At 45.8% G+C, this 24,070-nt stretch overlaps 2 protein-coding genes and 1 long non-coding RNA gene across 6 annotated transcripts in view; 2 read left to right on the forward strand and 1 right to left on the reverse strand.

The window, feature by feature from the left end:
- Positions 1 to 15,294, forward strand: part of pde9aa (phosphodiesterase 9aa) — a 31,897-nt gene extending 16,603 nt beyond the window's left edge. Inside the window, exons 6-19 of one of the 3 annotated variants that reach the window (XM_061054018.1) lie at positions 960 to 1,030; positions 6,493 to 6,577; positions 6,841 to 6,901; positions 8,079 to 8,153; positions 8,855 to 8,941; positions 9,043 to 9,147; positions 11,767 to 11,849; positions 12,045 to 12,201; positions 12,429 to 12,542; positions 12,888 to 12,992; positions 13,133 to 13,261; positions 14,569 to 14,664; positions 14,745 to 14,809; positions 14,888 to 15,294. In XM_061054018.1, coding sequence (XP_060910001.1) covers positions 960 to 1,030; positions 6,493 to 6,577; positions 6,841 to 6,901; positions 8,079 to 8,153; positions 8,855 to 8,941; positions 9,043 to 9,147; positions 11,767 to 11,849; positions 12,045 to 12,201; positions 12,429 to 12,542; positions 12,888 to 12,992; positions 13,133 to 13,261; positions 14,569 to 14,664; positions 14,745 to 14,795 — 1,219 coding nt within the window. In that variant the 3' untranslated portion in view covers positions 14,796 to 14,809; positions 14,888 to 15,294. Of the gene's footprint in view, positions 1 to 959; positions 1,031 to 6,492; positions 6,578 to 6,840; positions 6,902 to 8,078; positions 8,154 to 8,272; positions 8,348 to 8,854; positions 8,942 to 9,042; positions 9,148 to 11,766; positions 11,850 to 12,044; positions 12,202 to 12,428; positions 12,543 to 12,887; positions 12,993 to 13,132; positions 13,262 to 14,568; positions 14,665 to 14,744; positions 14,810 to 14,887 lie in introns of all 3 variants that reach the window. The other 2 variants (XM_061054019.1, XM_061054017.1) reach the window with 2 other exon arrangements.
- Positions 13,268 to 14,562, forward strand: LOC132987151 (uncharacterized). 2 transcript variants are annotated; one of them, XR_009675581.1, is made up of 3 exons: positions 13,268 to 13,678; positions 13,755 to 13,878; positions 13,947 to 14,562. It is a non-coding gene; the product is annotated as an uncharacterized LOC132987151 (long non-coding RNA). The 2 variants fall into 2 exon arrangements; XR_009675582.1 differs by having other exon boundaries at positions 13,803 to 13,878.
- A 610-nt stretch (positions 15,295 to 15,904) lies between the features above and the next one.
- Positions 15,905 to 24,011, reverse strand: wdr4 (WD repeat domain 4). The gene is made up of 11 exons (XM_061054022.1): positions 23,537 to 24,011; positions 22,989 to 23,057; positions 22,519 to 22,665; positions 22,168 to 22,324; positions 21,796 to 21,908; positions 21,397 to 21,457; positions 20,813 to 20,917; positions 19,952 to 20,016; positions 18,636 to 18,822; positions 17,373 to 17,442; positions 15,905 to 16,559 (listed from the first exon to the last, which is right to left on the reverse strand). Exons 1-11 carry the CDS (start codon positions 23,617 to 23,619, stop codon positions 16,366 to 16,368), a joined length of 1,251 nt encoding a protein of 416 aa, XP_060910005.1. The 5' UTR covers positions 23,620 to 24,011; the 3' UTR covers positions 15,905 to 16,365.
- Positions 24,012 to 24,070: the final 59 nt, after the last annotated feature.

Below are 24,070 nucleotides of genomic sequence, written 5' to 3' on the forward strand. Positions count from 1 at the left end.
TCTCTGCAGGGCTGCAGCATTTACGATCAGCGATTCTGATCATGACTTCACTGCATCGGCTCTCACTTCAAACAACCAGCACAGGGAGCCTTACTGGGAGACACTGGTTGATAAATCATCGATTCACACTTTGATGTGATAGAGCATATGTTCATCGGACAGGACGGGAGAGGGAAAGATGCAGCACACCATCAGATCCAACATGCAGGATATTAATCTAAATCAGAATCATTAGTACTTTATTCATCCCTAGAGGGGAAATTAAAGGTCCAATCAGTAAGATGTGTAGTGAGTGAGATGATAAAGTGACCTTACTATATGATCAGACATTAAGGAAACATGTTGAAGTGCTGGCTTCTCTGACAACAATGCAGCAGCCAGTATGTCCTCCTTCTAACTTTAGATTCTGGTCCTGAATGATCTGGATTTGTTTGGACCAGAGAAGGTAGGCGGTTTTAAGGCACCGTTTTGGACGCCCCTCGGTTTGCCAGATATGAGATGTGTGTCAAATTCGTGAAGTGGTCGTTGTAGAGCTGCAGCTCCTGGACGAGCCTAAACTCTCCCACATCCTGTCGTGTCCTGAGGATTGATGAAAACAAACTTCTTCTTCTCTGCTCGTCTCCTCCTCAAAAGTAACTATTTTCCCGACTATTGTTTTGGTCACATAGCAACGTGCGCAGCTGCTTTTTGCTTGTACACACAGCGTCCTATCTGAAAGGTCCTTTAGATATATAAGAAATAAATATGTGCAGACTAGAGTCGTCACCTTACCAAGCGCTAGAGCAGCGCAGGGTTATTTGGAAAGACTTCATTTGATACTTCAAACAGGTGTAAACATTCACCTGCAGCAGAGAGGTGTAAAGATTCACAACAACACCGTTTAGAGCCATAAAGATCAAAGTCTCAGATCCTGATAATCATCTCTCTCTCTCTCTCTCTCTCTCTCTCTATCTCTGCAGGGCATTCAAAATCAACGAGCTGAAGACCGAGGTCACAAACCGTCTCGCCATGTTGGAAAAGAGAGTCGAGCGTGAGTCTGTTCCCACCATAAAACGCCGCCGTCATGTTTACACACCACTTACAACACACACTGTCCTCAGCTGATCTGCTCACGGACAGGTGACTGATTTATGAGAGGAAAGATACCAAAAAAAATGTTTATTTACAGCAGATGTTATCGGACGATATGGATCCTAAAGAGTTTCTATTTCAGGGCTACTCTGTGGAAACGCTGGTTGTTTTGTTGTAGTGACGCTGTAGCTCTGTGAGTTCTAAACAAACCAGCTTGTTCAAATGTAGAAAAGTTTCCCGGATTTTGTGAAATGTCAGGATTTAAATGTGGAAATTTACTCCTAGAACCAGAAGCTGCCGTAAAAAAGTGGAAGGTCACTGTTGATCTTTATCGAAAAGTACTGACACTTCAATCAGGCTTGAGTCCAGACCCTGGTGGTGGTGAGGCTGATGACTTGTTGGGACCGGATGGGTGAAAAGTTGATGGATGATGATTCTGTGAAGACGGGCGGTGATGGGGAGGACGAGGGGCGCATGAGACATCGGCATGAAGGAACTAAAGGCAGAGAAAGAAACATATTTAAAAGAGGAGCAGAACGTTGACAGGCTGACAATGAGGGAGGAACGTCATGCCATTGGTTAGATGAGGCCAGCTGATTACCCAATCACAGCCCCGGAAAATGACACCTCGAGGATGACAGCTGAAATGTGAGCGTGCGTGAGAGGGATGAACGAGAGATGGACCCGATCGTGTGGCAAATATTTAGTCGTCTTGACTGAACTTGCTCCAGAGCTTCATTTGACTCACACTTCATAAGACAGTCAAGGGGTGTCAGTGGATGAGTGGTTGGTGTGCGTGCCCCGTGTACAGAGGCTGTAGTCCTATAAGTGAGCAGCCCGGGTTCAAATCCGACCTGTGGCTCCTTTCCCTGCATTTCATTCCACACTCTCCATGTCGTTGATATCCGACTCTATCCACTGTCCGGACAATATGCAACCCAACACTGACCCACCACTGGGTCATTTTTTTTCTTAATTAGCAAAAATTGCAGACAAACTCCTGCACGCTTTTTAAAAATATTGTGTTATTAAAATATTATTGTTTTTGTACAGACAGTAAAAACAAAAATGACACAGTGCTGGGTCGTCGAGGACTTCTGGTATCAATATAGATTGATTTTAATGAGCATTATCTTGAAGTTTATAATCCTGGTTTAGTGACAGCCCTAGCTTACAGAAGACATCTCTGCACGCTCTCGCTGCATGTTGTCTGAACTTGTGTCGCCGCACAGTTGAAGACGCCGCGATTTGATTAGTCTCAGCAGAGCAGGTAACGTGATCTGCTTACACTCCTTGCAGAGGCTGTTGACCTCGTGTTTTTAGTTTACTGAACATTGACCACACCGTTAACAGTGAATTTATTACCGTCCCCACACTTATATGATGGACCGCCCCGGGGTCTCACACCTCCTCAGCTGTCCATTATCACTTTCTCCTTCGGTTTTGTTGTTTTATGAACTGTGAGGAGGAAGTTTGTTCCTCTGAGCCTGCCGAACTGCTCGCTCTCTCTCTCTCTCTCTCTCTCTCTCACATGCAGGCAGAGTTTACATAGTTCGTACCTGCTGGCATTTTGGCACCTGGTACCAATTCCCTCAAGATAACAGTTATAAAATGCAATCAATAAAAGGTGGCGGGGCTCTCTGCACTGTTCTGCCGTCATCTTTATTTTATTATTATATAGGTCTCGGTGTTCTCGGCTGCTTTTGGAACATTTAATCAGTGATGGTTTTGTAATCATTACATCCATTACCTTCCTCCTGAGGCTGAGATTAAAGATTTAAAGGTCAGATTAAATATGTGAGTTTAACATCAAGTCTGCAGACTAAACAAATCTGCAGCTCGATTGCATGATTGGTGGAGTTTTCCATCTGTGCGCTGCAGAAGCACCTCACCGAGAGTGAACTACAGATCGGTCTGTTGTCTGGTTTAACGTGCACCTTTAGATCCATCTTTGATTTGTTTGCATTTAAAGCATGATTAAGGGTGAGTGGCGGGGCTATACCCTGGACTGTTCACCTGTCAATCACAGGGCTGACATATAGAGACAAACAACCAGCCACACTCACATTCACACCTACAGATAATTTAGAGTCTCCAGTTAACGAGCATGTCTTTGCACTACTCAGGTCAGCTACACGCCTTATTGTGAATAACTCTCATCCTTCATCAAATCAAAACGGATGAGTCATCAAAACATTCACCCCCCGTACAGTGTGTGTTGATCGAGACATGAGCAAATCAGACCTATTTGTTTTTTTGAACCAGGCTGTAAACATGTTAATCTCTGCTGTAAAAACAGGCTTTTTGAATGGGTGTGTATGTGACTTCCTGTGCTTCTGCAGCCAGCCTCTGGTGGACACTCGAAAAACTGCAGGTTATACACCTCAGCATCCTATTACCTTGCAAAAATCGTGTTTGTACAGTAACTAAAACACATTTATGGAGCTATAGATTTCGAAATTAATTTTGAAATTAATCAAAGTTAAAAGAATGATTAACGGATGAATGGATTAACAGAGGTGTACACAGCTCTGAAAGAAGCCTTCCAAAGATGTCATAATCACATCTTTAAGGCGAAAATCCTCCGCAGAGTGTCGAGGATCGTGACGTGATGTAACACCGCTGTGTGAGAAGCACCCACGCAAACATGTATGTGTCGGTGTTTCTACATGTGTGTGGGCTGAGTTTCATGCATCATCTGTCCCCCCCCCCCCCCCCCCCCCCCCCGACCCAATCTCCCATCATGCATTCACACACACACACCAGATTGCATGTCGTCACACACACCTTAGCGTGTCACCGACAATCTGTTGTCTCCTTCTGACTATGAACATGTGTGTGTGTGTGTGTGTGCGTGTGTGTGTATGTGTGAACACGTGATGCAGCTGAAATTTCATAATGACCCTCTCAGTCGCCAAGACAACATGACCTGAGTCTGCTTCTGTCACCATGGTGATTTCCCCGACTCCACTCAAGCAGCTTTCTGTGGAATCAAAGTGTGAGAGATTCCACAGGTGTGTGCGCAGTGCTGAAATGTCGACATGTTTGTTTTATTTAAGGAGAATGTTTGCGCAGGAAAATCTGATTTCATTCATCATGTCTTGTCTCAGGAGTGTGTAATGTTCTCAAACCAGAGGAGCCTTTGAGACACCAGCCGGAGAGAGCCACAGTCCAAAAAACTGCCTCAGCGATTGTGTTTGCTGTTTTCTAAATCAAGGAGTGTTTGTTCTTAAGAGGAGGAGACCTTGAAAAGAAAAAAGCCTGAGATGCAGAGGGGCTGTTTGAGACTTCATCTGGAAGGTTTACAGCTAAAGGACGAAGAGCACGATCCATAAATACAAAATGATAATCCAAAAAAACATTTTCCACAGGCAATAAAAACTGACATTAAGATGCTCTGAATTTAGGATATGAGAATTTTTATTCTGCATTCAGACTAAACTGTAGCTGCCCGGTTTAAAAACACGCTGCTGATGTGGTTAAGAACCACAGGAAGATGAGAAGGTCCCTGCAGAACCAACGCCATCATAAATTAAAACTGATACTTCTCAGTGCCCACTCTCCCTGCAGGCCGAACTCCTGTAGTAGTTTCACATCTGACGCAGAGCCACTTCACACGAGCATGCCGATCGCCTCGATACCTGGTTGCCACAGCAACAGCGTGGCGCCCACACAGATCCTCCATCCTCTCATCACCGCGGTCGCCATGGTCACCTATTCCAATGGGAGCTGGAGTGTTGTCGGAGGCAGCCTTTTCTGTTGAAGTAGGAGGAGGTGGAGTGATGAGAGAGAGCGAGCGAGGAGGCAGACAGAGGAGGACACGGAGAGACACCAGAGAGTTCAATCAACCGACTCTCAGACGTCCTCCAAACCCCCCTGCTGCTCCTCTCAGTCGCACGTTCAACTTCACGAGGCACTCGGAGAGTTTTCTGCACAAAGATTTTATCATGTCACGACTGCTGGAACATCCATCCGGTAATCCAACGGCGACTGGACTCGTTTGAAGATCTTGAAGACGTTTCACCTCTCCTCCTCCGACAGGCTTCTTCTTCAGTTCTAAACTAACCTGTGGGAGCTTGAAGTAGCCTAAGCAAAACATGACACCTTTAGAGACAGCGCCTTATCAAAGAGCGACCACAAGAACTTCTTGTTTTTGCTCAGATAATGTCTGACAACATTACAGAAAGGCCTTTATGTTAAAGAGAGAGAGGATGTTTTGACGTCTGAAACATCCTTTGACAACATTACAGAAACATTACAACATTACAGAAAGGCCTTTATGTTAAAGAGAGAGAGGATGTTTTGACGTCTGAAACATCCTTTACATTTCTCTCTTTAAAGCGGGCGGCCCAGGTTTGAATCCAACCTGTGCTCCTTTCCTGTATGTCATTCCACTCTCTCTCTCTCTCTCTCTCTCTTTCTGATTTTCAGCTCTATCAGCTGTCCTCTCTAAAATAATCTCAGAAATAAATCTTTAAAAAGTAAAGCCCCCAAACTCCGTTGATGAAAGAAGTCATGTTTCCTTGTAGAAGATGGGGCTTGCTGGTCTACCTTGGATCAGTTATATTCCTTGTGCTCTCGTGTGTGTTACACTTGTCCTTGTCTTTGGATCCGACCCCACCATGGAAAGGCTCAGTCCACAGTATCACAAACTAACTGAATGACGGAGGCAACAATAGAGCAGCTACTCGTGTTCCTCAACATGGAATTTCTGTTTTTGTCAAAGGAGTCTGGTGGCTTTGAGGAGAGAGAGGTAAAGACTGCTTCTGGTTTAAAAGAATCCTCTTCCTGGGGGCGGGGGGAGATTATTCCTGTCATTGTGTCAGACAGAGAATAACAACCTGAGCCTGTCAGCGACAACAACAACAACTTGTAGTGGACACACACTGAACAGACGCTGTAGCCTACAGGGGGGCATTTGAGGACCAGTCACACTCCTGCAGGTTGTATAAGAGGATAGGAACTAACGACGATGTTGCTGCTGCATGGGCTGAAAGAGTCAGTGGTATCCTTAAATTGTGGTTGCATTTACAGATTTGCACATCATCAAAGATCTGACTGCTGGGTCATGACTGATCTGTTCACTCACAGTCCATGTGTAGTTTTTATGCTTTCAGTTCTTTCTCTGTTGTTGTGCGAGTGCAGGGTTAGTGTTTGATTGGTTTAATGAAACAAGATACCAACATTGGACAGAGCTGTGAAAGCTGAGACCTGACACAGTTTGCTCAAACATCCGAGGGCGCCGAGAGGCCAATAAAGCAAATCAAATGATTGAACCGCCTACTGATTGAACTTGATGACCCGCAGACGCACAGGGAGACTTCACATGTTTGCAGCAACACAAAGTATCAAAGGGTTAATCGTTTTAAATTCATGTTCAGGACATGTGGGTTTAATAAATGTGTCTGTGTCTTTCTGCAGTGGAGGGGATGAAGGTGGTGGAGATCGAGAAATGTCGCAACGACATCAGAAACCTGCGGGAGGAGATGGCGTCCAGAAACAACAGGTGAGAGGCTCATCTCTGCTCCGTGACGGCCGAGTCTCTGTGGTGTGTTTATCAGTGAGACGTAATGAGCGCAGAGGAGAGTCTGCACCTCCTGTTGTTCATTAACACAGTGATGGAGTCCCAGGGGGCAGCTCGACCTCATTAACGCTTTACCTGCAGGTTGGGATCAAATCGAATCTGTAAACGTGCCGTTAAGCTTCCTGCACATGCAAACCTTAGCGTTGATACGAGTTATAGAGAAACTGTTGTTTTGTTTTTTTTAGTAACTTCCTGGAAGACAACAAGAAGCTGACTCCTCGCAGAGACGTTCCCTCCTACCCAAAGGTAAGTCTGCACACTCACACTCACACACACTGTTCACTTCTGTGTGGTAGTGTGAAACAGGTGAGTCTGCTGGTGTCAGGCAGATATCATCTCCATTTTTACTGTGTTTCCAGGAAGAGCATGCAACAAATGTTCTAAAGCACATGCTGCCTTATTTACCTTTAGCCGAAAGTGTGACGATTTATATGTTATAAAGATGTGACAGGTGTGACGTGTGTGTGGTTATTTTTATAGATCAGGTTCGCTCTGTGCCTGCTCCATAGACTAAGGAAGAAGTGGATGTAGCCTCTAATAGATCCTCTGCAGGAATGCCCTTAAACCTGTAAAGTCCTTTATTGTCCAGCAGGGGGTGAACCCACTGGTTGTAAGAGAAATTCAGTTTTATCAAAGTCTGTTCTAAAATTCTTCTTCACAGTAAACATGTCCCTTGTGACTTTATGGTCTCAATCTCTAGTTTCTAGTCTACTCTAAGACAGCATGAAGTTCATTTAGTAAATAATGTTTCGTTTAGAGTCTAATAGTGCGTTCACAGGGGCAGTCCTCCAGAAATTATCTAGATATTTTCAGGAGTGCAGATGTGAAAATGGCTATAAAAAAAAAACAGAAAGGAGGGGAGGATTTAAGGTGGGGCTTCTCATGATTGACATGTGGCGTGTGGAGACCAAAACCTAAATTGTATGTAGTGTTTGGTTGTCTTTAAAACACGCTGAGATGTAAGATTCCTGCAGCTTTAGTGTTTGTTAACCCTTCGATCGCCTCTCCAGCCTCTTCTCTAAATTCGGTCACGTTTCGCTTCGATAATGATTCTCCACAAAGCGGTCGATGACGTCAAAGTGGCTACTTCCTCTTCTTGTATAAAGTTTAGAATCTGTTCCAAGAAATCAGTCAATGCAGTGCAGTAGGTCACTGTGAGTTAATCATCATCTCATCCAACGCCACAACACACTCAAAGTTTGCAGGCAGGGATGAGGTCACAGCCTGCACGATCTACGTCTGTGTTACATTTAGAATGCAGATGTTGTTCAAGACTTCAGGAAAACAAAGTAAACAAGTGATGAAGTTGATTTTATTCAGCTTAGCCGTAGGTGTGTGTGTGTGTGTGTGTTAGTGTGTAGAGATGTTTGGCCCTGGTGCAGGCTTGTGCAGACAGGGTTAATGCGAGCTCTGTCGCTTGCAGTACATGCTGTCAATGCAGACCATAGACGCTCTCAAAAAACCCGCCTTTGACGTCTGGCTGTGGGAGGCCAACGAGGTAAGACGGACCATCCTGCTTAACCCGTCTCACCCACACTCCCCCTCTCTCCTCCCCTGTCTCCCTCTCCCTGCTTGTGTGTGTGTGTGTTTTTTGTGTGTGTGTGTGTGTGTGTGTAGTACCACCTCTCTAAGGAGACAGTAGAAGCTCTTAGATTGCCCACATTCGATGCTTGGCAGTGGGAGCCCAACGAGGTGAGACTAACATCCTGATTAATCCACTCATTCCTCCATCAAGGTCACGACTGTCAGATACCAAACTTTAAATACTTTAAATGTTGTTTTTTATTTCTTCACAGTCGTTCAATAGTGTGAAGTAAATGTCTTATCTTAATAACCCTGAACTGACTGGACCAAAGAGCTGCTACACTAAGAACATTTGTTAGGCTTTATTTTGAAATGTTGTCCTGCCTTAAGCTGAGCGTACTTTACTTGCTGTGTGCTTTTATTTTGAAATAAAGTAAGGCCCTTCTGGCAGCTGGAAGGTTAGGACATGAACTTAGCCCACTCATCAGGAGAAATCTGATAAGTGTGCATCTCACAGGAAAAACATGACACGTATATCAGCTGATACAAAAAGTGTGGCAAGGCTCGAGTCATAAAAAAAAGATAAATGGTCAAATACGACGAAAAGAAAACTGTGTCTAGTAGAGCTATGATAAAATGCAGGCGCGTCATTTATTGGTTCCTCTGTTGTGTAAGATGCTGAGCTGTCTGGAGCACATGTACCATGACCTCGGCCTGGTCAAAGACTTCAACATCAACCCCATCACGCTCAAGAGATGGCTGGTGAGACGTGAACCTCCTGCATGATCATTTTATTTCATTAAGTTATCGAACACACACACACACAGGTCTGAAACCTCCTGGTTTTCTTCCTCTCTCTGCAGCTTTGTATCCACGACAACTACAAGAACAACCCCTTCCACAACTTCCGCCATTGTTTCTGTGTCACTCAGATGATGTACAGCATGATCTGCCTCTGCAGCCTGCAGGTAAACAGACACTCCTGCTGCAGGACTGAACTCACTAAGGACCTGAATGAAGATTTAAAGGTCACATATCCTCCTCCTCTTCAACCAGTGTAAATAAGTCTCAGAGCTCCCCAAAACATGTGTGTGAAGTTTCTTGTTCTAAATCCACTCTGATCCTGTATTTGATCATGTCTATAAACCCCTCTGTTTCAGCCCTGCTCAGAACAGGCTGTTTCTGTCTCTGTACCTTTAAATGTAAATGAGCTGTGTCTGACCACGCCCCCTCTCTGGAAGGGCTTGGGTGTCTCAGGCTTTCTCGCTCGATGTCCTATTGTTTACGGTGAGAAGGCAGACTCAGAGGGCAGAACAAACACCTAGCTGTGGGAGTGTCACCTGGGGGAGGGGTTACTGCCCTTTGTGATGTCATGAAGGGAAAATCTCCAAACAGCCTGTTTGAGCACACATTTTCTGAAAAGTGGAGCAGGTAAAAGACGGAGAGGATAGACTTTTCTCATCATTGGGGGGGTTTGTAGACAGACTAGAGACACATGTTAGAGTTAGAGGAACATGGTGAAGTGGACCTGATGGAGTCTAAGGGGGCATTACACCCCTCACGAGGAGTCCTACTACCCTGTGATGAAACAGTTGAATAACGACGGTGTAGTCAGAGAAAATGACTCATCTGAGTGACCTCATGTTGAGCAGGGAGACTAATTGAAGACAGAAATCCTGCAGCGCAAACCTCAGGACACAGACTTTAACTGACGTCAGTGTCACGACTCTTCTTTTACTTTAGTTTTCAGTTAAAAAGTCTGCTGTTGATTTTTCCTGTTGCATTAAAGCAATATTACACTGGAGGTGGATACGTTCTGGATATCAACACTGCTGGGACCATCTTCAGACTGAATCACAACTGCGCTGAATCAGGTCTACGTCTCTCCTTCTCGTGTGATATTACTTGATTAAAAGCTAAATTATAAAGATCTCTAAAGGTCTTTAATGTGTTTGGTTCTTTTAAACAACCTTTTGTCTTTGTGTCTTACTTTAATTTTCTCAGAACTTTTGAAGACACAAACATTCAAAAGAAAGAGACGCAATGATCTAAACGAGACCGGTCTTTTTTGAAGGTCTCGGTCTCGTATCAGAATCAATAGCATTTTTACTCGATCTTGTCTCGGTCTTGCCCTGCCTTGGTCTTGATCTTGACTTGGTCTTGGAGCTCTCTGGTCTCGGGTATGTCTTGGTCTTGGTTAGTGTAGTCTTGACTACAACACTTTTTAAACGGCTGGTTATAAAAGGATTTCAGAGCATTTCAGAGTCCGTCTGGGTTAACACACTCTCACGCTGATCTGAAAAACGATCCGTGACGTAAACCTGCGATACAACGATGGAAACATGAGGTCTGTGATCTGTTGCCGCCTCCTTTGACTCCTTTGTGTGTCTGCATCTCTCGCCCTCTTTCATTAACTTTTATTTGTGACCTTACTGTTTGTGTTCCTGTTCTTCTACAGCATCCTCATTCACTCAGTGAACTCTGCGTTAAAGCAGCTCTGTAATCACAGTTATTATGATCAGTGTAATGAAGTGAAACACTCACTGCAGTCATCAGAGGAGGGGGATGTAGGGGGGATTAGGAGAGCTCAGGGGGGATGAGGACCGAGAGGGTGAGGAGGAGGACGGGGGCGTGATGAAGGAAGAGAGGAGCGTCAGAGTCTCCCTCTGTGTTTGTTAGAGACGACTATTCACCGGAGGTTTCATTATCTCAGACCTAATGACTGATTACAACGGATCTGCTGCAGCACACACACACACACACACTGAGACACGCACACACACACACACACAAACTGAGACACTCACACACACACACACACTGAGACACGCACACACACACACACACACAAACTGAGACACTCACACACACACACACACTGAGACACACACACACACACACACACACACACACACACACTGAGACACGCACACACACACACACACAAACTGAGACACTCACACACACACACTGAGACACGCACACACACACACACACACAAACTGAGACACTCACACACACACACACACACTGAGACACACTGAGACACGCACACACTCTCACACACACACACACACACACACACACACAAACTGAGACACACACACACACACACGCACACACACACTGAGACACACTGAGACACGCACACACTCTCACACACACACACACACACACAAACTGAGACACTCACACACACACACACACTGAGACATGCACACACACACACACACACACACACACAAACTGAGACACTCACACACACACACTCACACACACACACACACACACACACACACACACACAAACTGAGACACTCACACACACACACACACACACACACACACTGAGACACGCACACACACACACACACACACTGAGACACGCACACACACACACACACACACACACACACACACAAACTGAGACACTCACACACACACAGAGACACAGTCACTCACAAACATGCACACACACACAACCTAACAAACACACACACACACACACACACACACACACATACAGTCAGACTTAATTGCTGCATGAATTAATTAAACAATAATCTGAACGTGTGTGTTTACTTTTAGGAGAAGTTCACTCAGGTTGACGTTTTGATTCTGATGACGGCGGCTGTGTGTCACGACCTCGACCACCCCGGTTACAACAACACGTAAGACACGCGCACACACCTCTTCACACCTTCCCTCCCTCCTTAGTCCCAGCCATTTTTATCCCTCTGTCTTTTGATTAAATCTCAACACGTCCGCCCTCTCGTCTCTCTGATCCCTCGCTCCTTTCCCTTTGTGTCTTCCTCCTCCTCCTCCTCCTCCTCCCCGTCCTCATTTTGTCCTCTCCTCTCCTCCAGATACCAGATAAATGCCAGAACGGATCTGGCGGTTCGTTACAACGATATCTCTCCCCTGGAGAATCATCACTGTGCTGTCGCCTTTCAGATCTTCTCTCAGCCCGACTGCAACATCTTCTCCAGCTTTGACCCTGAGGCCTTCAAACAGATACGACAGGTAAGACTCCCTCAATCCATTATCTGTCTCTTATCCTGGGTCGGATCGCTGCCCCAGCCGTCCCTCTCCCCCCAGGAACGTTTTCCAGGCGTTCCCAGACCAGACAGGATATATAAAGTCTACCCCGCAGTCTCCTCCCGGTTGGCTGGCCAGGAAAGCCAGATCATTGTTTCTGCATGTCTGAGTGTCTGTTGCTGCATTTTCTCACCCGGTGCCGTTTCTGACAGGGAACCATCACTCTGATCCTGGCCACAGACATGGCTCGACACGGGGAGATCCTGGACTCCTTCAAACAGAAGGTGGACAGTTTCGACTACACGGACGAGGAGCACGTCACCTGTGTAAGAATTTCATTTCCTTTACAGTTTCATTTTCAGGGGCGTCAGATTTCAGAGGTCGTAGATCAGCGCGAGACGTTTTTAAAGTGGAGCAAAAGAGCTGCAACTCAGCATTCAAATAGTGCTGACTAGGCATGCTTACAGAGGAAACAATCAATCTTGAGCTATGATTCTGTTTTGATACTTCACGTTTAATTTTCTTCTGAACTTTTCTGTGAAGTAAATGTGACATTAAACATCTTTTTAGGCAGTGAAGAAGCATTGACTCTCCTCTCTGTATGCTCCATGTTGTCTCTTTTTCTGCTGATATTTCATCCCCCTGACCGTCTCACCGTGCTCTCCGTGCAGCTGAAGATGGTGCTCATCAAATGCTGCGACATCTCCAACGAGGTGCGGCCGATGGAGGTGGCTGAGCCGTGGGTCGACTGTCTGCTGGAGGAGTACTTTATGCAGGTGAGAGCAACACAAAGAACGTTTCTGCAAGTCTCTGATGTTTTTATTTTTATTGATTGAATTAGGACTTGGAGAACCTCGAGGGTAACCGGGTTCCTTTTTGTGGCTTTGTCTCCTCTGTGTGTATCCGTGCTGCTCAGAGCGACCGGGAGAAGGCTGAGGGACTCCCCGTGGCTCCGTTCATGGACAGAGAAAAGGTCACCAAGCCGACGGCTCAGATCGGCTTCATCAAGTTCGTCCTCATCCCCATGTTTGAGACCGTGATGAAGGTGAGCGTGCAGGAACGTGATGAGGAAGTAAAAGGAATTACAAAATGGTTGACAGGGTAACTGTCCTTTGAGTAAAGTTTAAAAATCTCTTGGATATTATTCCGATTTATCAGATTTAGAGTGAGTGAACTCTGATGACATGGTTAGAACTCTAAAAACTACATTTCCCATGAGCTCTCTCTGCCATCGCTTTAGAAAATCAGGGAAATCCAGAACCCTCCTAATTGCTGTGACTAGAAACAAGGAACATTTCTGAATGTATCAAACACTTTTCCACTTACAAAAACCACACCAAGAAATGTTATGATTTAGAAAAGTTTATTTTAATATGCACAGCTAGATCGACATGATGAATGAGGTTTGCATGATGGGAAGATTTATGATGGTTTATGAAGGTCGAGGAGTGAAGGGATGAGGGTATGAGAATATGTGTGGGGTGAGGGGGTTAAGGGTCGAGAGGTGCATGGACGAAGGTTAAGGCCGAGGGGTGAAGGTAAGAGTCGAGGAGAGAAGGGATGAAGGTAAGGGTAGAGGGAGGAAGGTAAGAGTCGAGGAGAGAAGGGATGAAGGTAAGGGTCAAGGAGTGAAGGGATGAAAGAAAGGGTCGAGGGAGGAAGGTAAGGGTAGAGGAGTGAAGGGATGAAGGTAAGGGTCAAGGAGTGAAGAGATGAAGGAAAGGGTCGAGGGAGGAAGGTAAGGGTCAAGGAGTGAAGGGATGAAGGAAAGGGTCGAGGGAGGAAGTTAAGGGTATAGGAGTGAAGGGATGAAGGTAAGGGTCAAAGAGTGAAGGGAGGAAGGTAAGAGTCGAGAAGAGAAGGGATGAAGGAAAGGGTCGAGGGAGGAAGGTAAGGGTAGAGGAGTGAAGGGATGAAGGTAAGGGTCAAGGAGTGAAGGGATGAAGGAAAGGGTCAAGGGAGGAAGGTATGGGTAGAGGAGTGAAGGGATGAAGGTAAGGGTCAAAGAGTGAAGGGATGAAGGTAAGGGTCAAGGAGTGAAGGGATGAAGGGATGAAGGTAAGGGTCGAGGAGTGAAGGGATGAAGGTAAGGGTCGAGGAGTGAAGGGATGAAGGTAAGGGTTGAGGGATTCAAACCATTGTAAGGTTGGCTAAAAGTAAACAATAAACACCGGACATAATTCATAAATTTGTACTTTGGGAGCAGAGAACGTGAATGAAGAAATCATTTCTGGTACAGTGAACACTTTTAGGACCTCAGGTGACCTTTACAAGAAACAAACACCCCCTGCTGCTGAGACGGTTACCTTCATATAAACAGTCAGGAGTAATGTGTGTGTTTGTGTGTATCAGCTGTTCCCACAGATCGAGGAGGCGATGGTGCAGCCGCTCAGAGAGTCCAGAGACCGATACGAGGAGCTCAAACAGATCGATGACGCCATGAACGAGGTCGGAGGATTTCTACACTGATGTTTATGAGGATTTATTTCACTTATTCAAACTGTGACCAATAACGTTCCTCTCCTCAGGTGCAGAAGAAGAAAAGTGAGAGCCTGACCATCGGAGGAAAGAAGAAGTAAAACGTTTTGAAAAGGTGAGAAGGAGCAGAACTTTGAGATTTTATTTCACACGACACATCCTCTAAATCTGATAAATGTTTCTGTTTGTGCAGCGTAGAGCACGAGTGCAGCAGTGTGACGTGAAGTGAACTTGTCGGACACGTTGGTTCGGGTCGGCCTGTCCTCTGATGAAGACCAGAGGAGCAGCAGGAGTCTGATCTGTGTGTGAGAGTGTGTGTGTTGCAGCAGATCTGAGACAGCAAGCGTGTGTGTTGCAGCAGATCTGAGACAGCGTTACAAACCGTGGATGGACCTGAGGAGCAGACGGACGACCCAAAGCCTTTTTCAGGAAGTGTCAACATTTGTACAGCACAGAAACTTCAGTGAACAATATTTAGATACACAACTTGCATTGTTTGTTTTTTATTTGAGATGTGTTGTTTTTTACAGATTGTACAGATTTATAGTGACCTTTGTTCTTTCCTACAAAAAAATAAAAGGATGACTTTAATTATAAGAACTGTCTCTGCTCAGACTTCATGTCAGCCTCTTCGGGGGGCTTCAAACTTTTCTACACAGAACATCAGGTTTAAGCTTAGGATGGCCAATTTTCACATTTCCACATTAAATTGATCATTGTGTTTTTAGATTAATATATCCATCCATCCATTTTCTTCCTCTTATCCGAGGTCATCTGAGCTCCTCCCCCTCTCTCTAAGGCTGAGCACAGCCTACCTCCAGAGGAAACTCATTTCAGGTGCTTGTATCTATGGTCTTATTCTTTCATTCACTACCCAAAGGTCATGACAGGTGTGAGGGTCTGAACGATGATGGAGCAGTAAATCGAGAGCTTTGCCTCAGGCTCAGCTCCCTCTTCAGGACAACGGTCCAGCTTAACTGCAGACGCTATGCCAATCCATCTGTCAATCTCCCGGTCCATACATGTTTACGTTTTTTGAAGTTTTTTTAACTTGCAGACAAATGTCATCCTACTCGACCTTAATCCTGCCATGTGTGGCCAATTAAATCTTTGTTTAAGGATATTTTATTTTGAGGAGGTAATGAACAGATTCCTCATGACAAACTATTCTCTTTAGTCTTTATGTTGAGGTGGTTTTTATGCAGGTAGCAAGAAATGAAATCTGCACACTTTAAAGTCGAAAACATCAAATTGACTGCAGCTCTACGACATCACAATCCAAACGTTGTCCTAAAATGTAACGCTCTGCACCGCCTCGTTTTCCAGTCCTGTCCATGACTAGAAGGCTGACGGCTTTGTTGCTCCTCATCGGCCTTCCTCCAAAGCAGCTTCTCTCACTTTGTTCTGTCCGCATGATGTTCATATTTCCGTTTTAATACGACTCAAACTCTCTCCTCTAATACAGAGCGGCTGAATTTATTCACTGCACGGCATCAAAAATGTGTTGTGATGTTCATGAGGTCAGAGCGGCGTGCTGACATGTGCAGAATCAGAACCACGGCGGTGATGGAGGAAACAAGGCACAGCTTTTGGTTTTATTAGTAAAAATAATCAGAAATTAGAGCCAAACATAAAAACTCATAAACACAGACCCTCTTTTCATTGGTCCGTTCATGAGGACTGCGTCACAGCCTCCGTCGTCTCCTTCTCCCTCCTCTTCTTCTTGTTCCCGTTGGTGTTCTGAGCTGCCGTCCTCTTCAGCTGCTGCTCCTCCAGCCTCTGCTGCTTCTTCTGCTGGTACGCCGTCACGTTGTCGAAGGTCACCTTGTACAGGTTCTCGTACCGGCTGCTGGACTTCATGGCGGCTGAGGAGAGAGAGAGAGAGAGGATGACGACAGGAAACACAGCTACACTTCTCAAATCATCTTTGTCCACATGAAAACAGTAAACGCACTGATACGGCTGTCACGAGCACGCCAAGTCAACAACGATGCGAAAATGTTCTCGCCATTCCTCTGCAACGACCATTTCACTTTACAAAGTCGTCCAATCAGGCGTCTCTGCTCGTCAGCATAGTGGGAGAGTAACTGTGTATGTGTGAGTGAGCATGTAAAAAGTCCAGTTAGCATCGTTAGCACCAGCGCTAGTTTGGTTATGTCTGCCATCGCACTATTCTCATGACTAAGAAGTAAAACTAAAGTGACAGCGTCACACGATGACATCACAGGGAGGAGAAACCGGCGCACAGCGTGACGTTACAAGAACTAAACTCTGTTCTCCCTGTTGGTTGGATTTTGTGTATAGTTGGGATTTTAAATGCATAGTGGGGTTCCGCTAAATGTTTCAGTAACACACAATAAAAAAAAAACATTGGAGGCGGAGACAGAGCAGAAACTTTCAGTCTGGAGTCTGCTGGCTTCAAAGGAAGAAGTAGACTCTTTTAGAGCTCACACAGATGTAACAGATCATCAAGAACTGACTCTAAGTCCTGGATTTTAACCCCGCATAAGCAGCACAAGATGTTCGGGGGAGACGGAGTGCGAGCCTGTGTGACACTGCAGGTTTATTTCTGTCCGGTGGGGGCGAGTGGGAAGAGGATGTGAGAGGGAGGACAGCGAGGATGCACTGCCAAGAGGCCGTAGAGGTCAGGTGGACGTGTGGACGAGTGCGTGACTCACCATGAAGGGTCTCCCTGTGAGGCTGCAGGGCTGCGGTTGCTCGGCGCAGCTCGGCGCTCTCCGCAGCACTCTGGGACAAACAGGAGGGCGCACGTTTAGCACAAAACACCAAAGATAGACACGGCGGCAAAAGTAACACACATGAAGTCATCTCCAGCTGCAGCGGAACGCGTTCAGCTTCTTTATAACACTGGGAAACCAGAGCGCCACTCGCCAAGGGGGCTGTGTTTACACCAGAGACGTGATTAACTGTAGACAGAGAGATGTATGATGACATCAATAGAATCATAGTGACAATGTGTGTGTGTGTGTGTGTGAGGCAGCAGTGTGTGTTTCTGTGTGTGTGTGTGTGTGTGTGTGTGTGTGAGAAGCAGCAGTGTGTGTTTCTGTGTGTGAGGCAGCAGTGTGTGTTTGTGTGTGTGTGTGTGTGTGTGTGTGTGTGTGTGTGTGTGTGTGTGTGTGTGTGTGTGTGTGTGTGTGTGTGTGTGTGTGTGTGTGTGTGTGGAGCAGCAGTGTGTGTGTGTGTGTGTGTGTGTGTGTGTGTGTGTGTGGAGCAGCCGGGATGAGTCACGTCCTTGTTTGGATGTGTGGAGCGCTCACGGACAGAAACATCAGCGAGTAGTTTCCTCTTCACACTCCTCGTCCTCCCACACGCTGAATGTAAATAATGATGTGTGAATATCAGAGGGCGGACAGCATGAGGTGAGATAATGGAGTTTAAAAACCCCCCGAGGGAAATTTGTCTCGGGACACCTACAGAGCGTGCTTTAAAAGAAGAACACAGAGGAGCATGGTGAGCAGAAGGAGTTCTTAGAGGTGACTTCAGCTGATTTAGAAAACCTGGGTAAAGTTTGTTTGAATTATATAGATTTGAAACGACGACTCAAAATCTAGAATTCCTCCAGCAGGGGGCGCCGATGGCCCGGTAGATGAGTTGCACCTTGTACAGAGGCAACACTCTCTCGTCCTGATTTCCGAGGGTGCTTCTCGTTTCTCTCTAATTTTTTTTCTGTTTCCTCACTTGAACAGGAAGTCGTTCTGTGCGGCCATGTTGAAAGACGTCCCAAGTGTCTTATTTCAGCACCGAGGAGCGAGGTTTGAGGTTTGAGGAAAATCCTCTGAGGAGCTATGATTGAGGAAACATGAGAACAGCCCGACTCTATGTGCTGTCCTATCAAAATAAAAACATAAAAATGGATTGTGTCGGCCTGCAGTTGTGAACGAGGCTTTAAAAGGCTGCAGAGTAATCGATGAGGACTGTACCTCCCAGCAGTCCTGTGTCCGTGTGTAGATCTGGAGCGGTGTTTCTCTGGAGTCCATCAGCACCCACAGCCGACCCTCGGGGTCAAAGGTCATGTCTGTGGAACAGTGAGGCAGAGGGAGCCTGCTGTGAGGGACGATTTTCTGCTCGGAGTCTTTTTTCAGAGAGAAGAACTGAAGCGTGGAAACTCTGAGAACAAAAAACAGGAGATCAGATCATCAGAGGGAGTCATGGCTCTGACCTACCTATGTGCAGTGAAAGACAGTATCCAGGAGCCTCACAGGGACATTGTGCTTCCATACAGTACGTCCCAAAAATAGATTCAACTATAGGAAGTAAATATAGCTCAAAGGCAGCTGACATGCCAGAGTTTAAAACAGACTCCTGAGAGGGAGTCGTGTACACACATCCTGCACGACGACAGTTTGGAAAACTTTTCTAAAGACAAACGATGAGAAGAACTGAAAATGAGAGCAGGCGAGATATCAACGTTTTCACTCATTAAAAACATGGAGGTGGAGCTTGCTGGTATTTTAATGTGTAGGTCATTTTTTTCATTTTGAGCCTTTCTGAAAGGTCCAATCAGTGAGATGTGTAGTGAGTGAGATGATAAAGGTACCTTACTATATGATCAGACATTAAGGAAACATACTATGTTGAAGTGCTGGCTTCTCTGACAACAATGCAGCAGCCAGTATGTCCTCCTTCTAACTTTAGATTCTGGTCCTGAATGATCTGGATTTGTTTGGACCAGAGAAGGTAGGCGGTTTTAAGGCACCCCCACACGGCCGTTTTGGACGCCCCTCGGTTTGCCAGATATGAGAGCAGTTATCAGGTCAAACCAACAGGTGTTGCAGTGATGGAAGCGGGCAAGAGAAGTGGTTCAGATAGAAGTGATTGTACCCGACCTAAAAAGCCTCTGCATGTTTCTAATAAGCTCCATGAGCAGAAACGTGCTCAAACTAGGATCAATATTGGAGATGCTTTTGAAAAATGGAGAGAGGTTAGAACACAAAGGTTTACAGACCGATGCAGAGCTGGATAAACACTGAAGCTTCAGTGTCCACCACATGGCAACCTGCGTGAGCATCGACTCTAGAGAGGAGGGGGCGGGGGGAGACAGCTCTCTACAATGTTTAGAATTTAGACTGCAGTACCCATTTTAAACACTAGGGGTCAGAGTTACATACTGCTCCTTTAAGTTTATTTCCAGTTGACTTTGTAATGTAATTTATCAACAAACGAGGAGAAAGCAGCTTTCTGTCCCCTCTACCTGGAGTCCTAACTGAGTGATTGACAAACAGGAAGTGACACTCACCTGTCACACAGCACGGCCACATGCTGAGCATCCGGTGAGCTGCTGATGCGGCACACAGTGGGCTTCTGGGAAATAAAACAGAGACAGACAGGAGGAGTCTCAGAGAAGCTTCTCACGCTTGTTTGTGTAAAATAAAGGATTTAGACATCCCTTCCTCTCGGCTCTGGATCCGGGGACGACGCTTTGCGTTTCCGTGTGTGTTCAGAGTGTGTGACCCATTTCACCGCCGCTCTGACACAGCTCAGCAGAGAAACACAAAGACGAGGCTCCCACCGACAGGACAGAGAAGCTGAAGCTGTGCCAGCTGCTCAGTGGACCTCTGAGATCAATAAGACACGTTCGTTTGTTGTCATTTAGCCATTAAAGCAACAATGTGCAGGAATTCAGTGTGGCGGCCATCGAAGGTCAACGAGTTCAACGGCACCGTCATAAAACAGTCGCTGCCGGTAAAGCTGCTAAACATGAGACAACGATGACACTGATAAGGACACAGGATAACGCTAGGTCTCAATCTGTTCTGAATAATATCTGCAGGGATGAACACTCTGCTTCTCGCTCGCTTACTCTCTCTCTTCTAATCTTCCTCCGTCTCCGCCCTCTTCCTCTCAGCCGTTGTATCAAACAGAATGGCTGCTTCGTAGCTGAAGGCTGCTTTGTGAAAGAGCGCCGAGAAGACGTTTGGAAGATGTAGAGAGATGTTTCGACATCATACATGTTACATATCATGAAACATGGATCTATTGACCTGCTACACAAACAGTCACAAACATCTCTACCGTTCCTCCTCCGGGTGTTGTCGCTCAATCGAATGTCATGGCTTCCCAAACTACAGCAGGTAATGTGTCGTCACTCAGTTCTTACCTTCTGTTTGTCGGCGTCAGGCGGAGGCGTCTCCTCCAGCTCACTGAGGTCGCAGCTCTGCAGTTTACGACCGGACTCGAACTCCCACAGCTTCAACGTCCCGTCCTGATGAACACAAAAACCCCTTCGTATTAGGCCCCGCCCCTGTGTCCCACTGCTGGTTTTTACGAGCAAAAAAAAAGTGCTGGCTGTGCTCTCTGGAGCTCTTGGTATGATGCACTTGTGCGATGAGAATTTAAACGCTGCATGTGCATCCGGTCACTATGACAACTGGCGCTGTGTGACCAACACTGCTGCTTTTCCTTTTATTGTACGTTTTATATTCTATTTTTCGTCACTGTGAGCATCAAACGGAGGTTGTTGGTCCTCCTGCTGCGTCTGGACACGGAGCGAGGAGGATGTGGGTACAGGGGGACTATAGTATATTTAGAAAAGAGCGGCCGTGACATATACAGCACATTTCTGAAAAAAGATTTTCAACTGGAAGAGCTTGGAGCGGCCGCACAAAAAAATCTATTCTAATAACAGAGCGTAAGCTAAAAGGAAAAAGTATGTTAATGCAGCTTAAGGAAACACACACATACCCCTGATCCAGACAGCAGCCAGTGTGGATGACCTGCAGGGACGAGCAGGCAGCTGACGAACCTAAGAGGAAGAAGACGCAGGATTCAATCAGAGCACACTTCATGTTATTGAGCTGCAGGACACAGGGTGAAAGCTTGCTGTTCAGGTTGTTCCGGATATTAGTCAAATATAAATCCAGTATCTGTGAGCACATTTGCAGCTCTCCGAGGCTGCGTTCAGTGGGTTTCTCACCGGTTCACACCTGTGAGGGAGTGTGTGCATCGACATCTTTCAGCTGTTTGGGCCCTGTCACGTGCTCGACTTCTGAATTAATCAGAGCCGGCCGATTTATACTAAATGAAATGTGTCCTGAAAACACTTTTTTTTCCCCCCCCCAGCAGAAAGTGGCAGACACTCACTGTTGGTGTCCGAGGCAGAAGGACTGGATGTTGTACGGGGACCTGAGGTGGCTCACTCGGATTTTCTCGTCGCGGTCGGCTGTGATGAGGAACTTGTTGTCCGGGGAAATGGTCTGAAAGTCAGCAGAAGGAGAAATCATTCAATCGGACAAAGTGTGTGATGAGTCCAGCAGGAAGCAAGGTGCAGGAAAACTAGACCAGCACTCTGGGGAACTTTGTTTTACATTGTTTGTTAAGAATCAAAGATCAAATACGACAACATAATAAAAGATGAAATGACCAACAGGATGTGTGCTCATAGAAGTTGAACAGCACAGGAGAGTTTTTGGGGGGGGGGGGGGGGGGGGGGTTCTGCTGCTCGGAGGTTCTTACTACAGCCAGCAGCATGGACAGGTGTCCCATCTTCAGCTCCCCCTCCCTCTGTGGCTCCGTCACCGAGAAGGAGTAAACGTCTCCTGATTTGTCCCCAGCTAGCAGCTCGTCCTCAGTCTGACTGAAGAGCAGGGCGGTGCACCTCCTCACCACCCACCTGTGCCACACACACACACACACACACACACACACACACACACACACACACACACACACACACACACACACACACACACACACACACACACACACACACACACACACACACACACACACACACACACAGCTTACATCAATGTGTGGACAGTGCATGGAGCTGCTGTGACAGGAGAACAGAGCTTCAGTCCGTACCTGACGCTGACGCACTGCCATGAGGGCTCACAGCGAAACAGGACCAGCCTCTTGTTGTCATCCGTCAGCACCACCAGCTTTCCTGAAGGAGACACGGCGAAGGCCAGGACTTTGTCACTTCCTGTTTCCTCTGATGCTCCAGCATCACTGATGAAAGACAAAATAAACAGCTGGTAAAAAAAAAAAAAAAAAAAAGTACACTCTCTGTTGAGCTTTTTCATACAGCATCAACATGAAGCCTCAATGATCCAGATCTTTATATTTCTGCACAGGAGAAACCCCCCCGTCATCTCCTTTTTTATTTCTATCATTACAGATTCATGCGTTTGACTTTTCAAGGCATGTCAGGATACTTATTTTAGACTCAAAGACGATACAGATATGATCTATGAATACAGAGTTATCCATCAGACCTTCAGTTTGTATAAGGAGCAGAACATTCAGACTTTAATGTCTTCTGACAGTTTTACCTGCTGGTGTCCTGCTTTGTGTTCTTCGGCCTCTTCTCTGCAGCGCTGCAGTCAAACACAAACGGCTCTCTGCAAGAAAAATCACAAAGGCAGCTCCAGTTTTTATAAAAGTTTGTAGTTTGTAGTTTGTGGTTTTATTCATATTGATTTGACTGAGAAAATTTTCCTGAGTGTAAAAACATGAAAATGATCTTTGACACGTCACAAGTCTTGTTGTGTTAGTCAAATACCTCAATATAGAATTAAAATCAATACAAAGAAGGGACATAAATCTGCATAGAAAAACACTATTTTGTTTAAATAAATATATTTTTATAAGAAATGATCAATGTTTTTATAACATGTGGAAAACATATTTGTTTACTTTCTGGGTTCCGCCTCCTGTACCTATGTCTGTCAAATGTTAATGAACATTTAAGCTAATCTGACTGTCTTGGCTCTGAGTGATTGACAGCACAGCTAGCTTTAGCTGTTAGCTCGCCGGTAAACAAACAAACTTCACACAACACGTGAGCACTAACGGAGGAAACGTGTCACGTGACGCCCACCTGTCCTGTCTGGTGTTGACTGCCACCAGTTTGGTGTCGCAGGTGAAGACAAACCACTCTCCGCAGAATCCCACAGCACTCATGTCTGTTGTGTTTTTGTAGCATGCGACGACGGCAGGAGAGGGAGACCCACGCGGACAGGAAGGAAGGATACTTTGTCGCGCGTAATGACGTCACAGACCGCACAGAGAGGACACGCCCCCTTCGAGAAAGTACAAAATGTACACAAAAGAGTCTAGCTGTTGAACAAATGAGGTTTAATACGAAATACACACTGAATTATCTCTCTGGGTCATAATGTGCAATCAAAGTGTTCAAGTAGTAAGAACTAACGTCGATTGGTCGACTTTAATCGATTACATTTAGTCGACATTTCAGTTTTAGGAGTGAGTGAGCATTCATTCAAACGCTAACCTGGAGATTAAACTACACTATCGCTGTTCTACATCGGCAAAATGACCGAATATCAACCGAATATTAGTCGAATTAAAGATGAAAACACAAAAAAAGAGTAAAGAGAGAGCAGACACATGT

Source organism: Labrus mixtus, chromosome 13 (genome assembly GCF_963584025.1).
Source record: "Labrus mixtus chromosome 13, fLabMix1.1, whole genome shotgun sequence".
Lineage (NCBI taxonomy): Eukaryota > Metazoa > Chordata > Actinopteri > Labriformes > Labridae > Labrus > Labrus mixtus.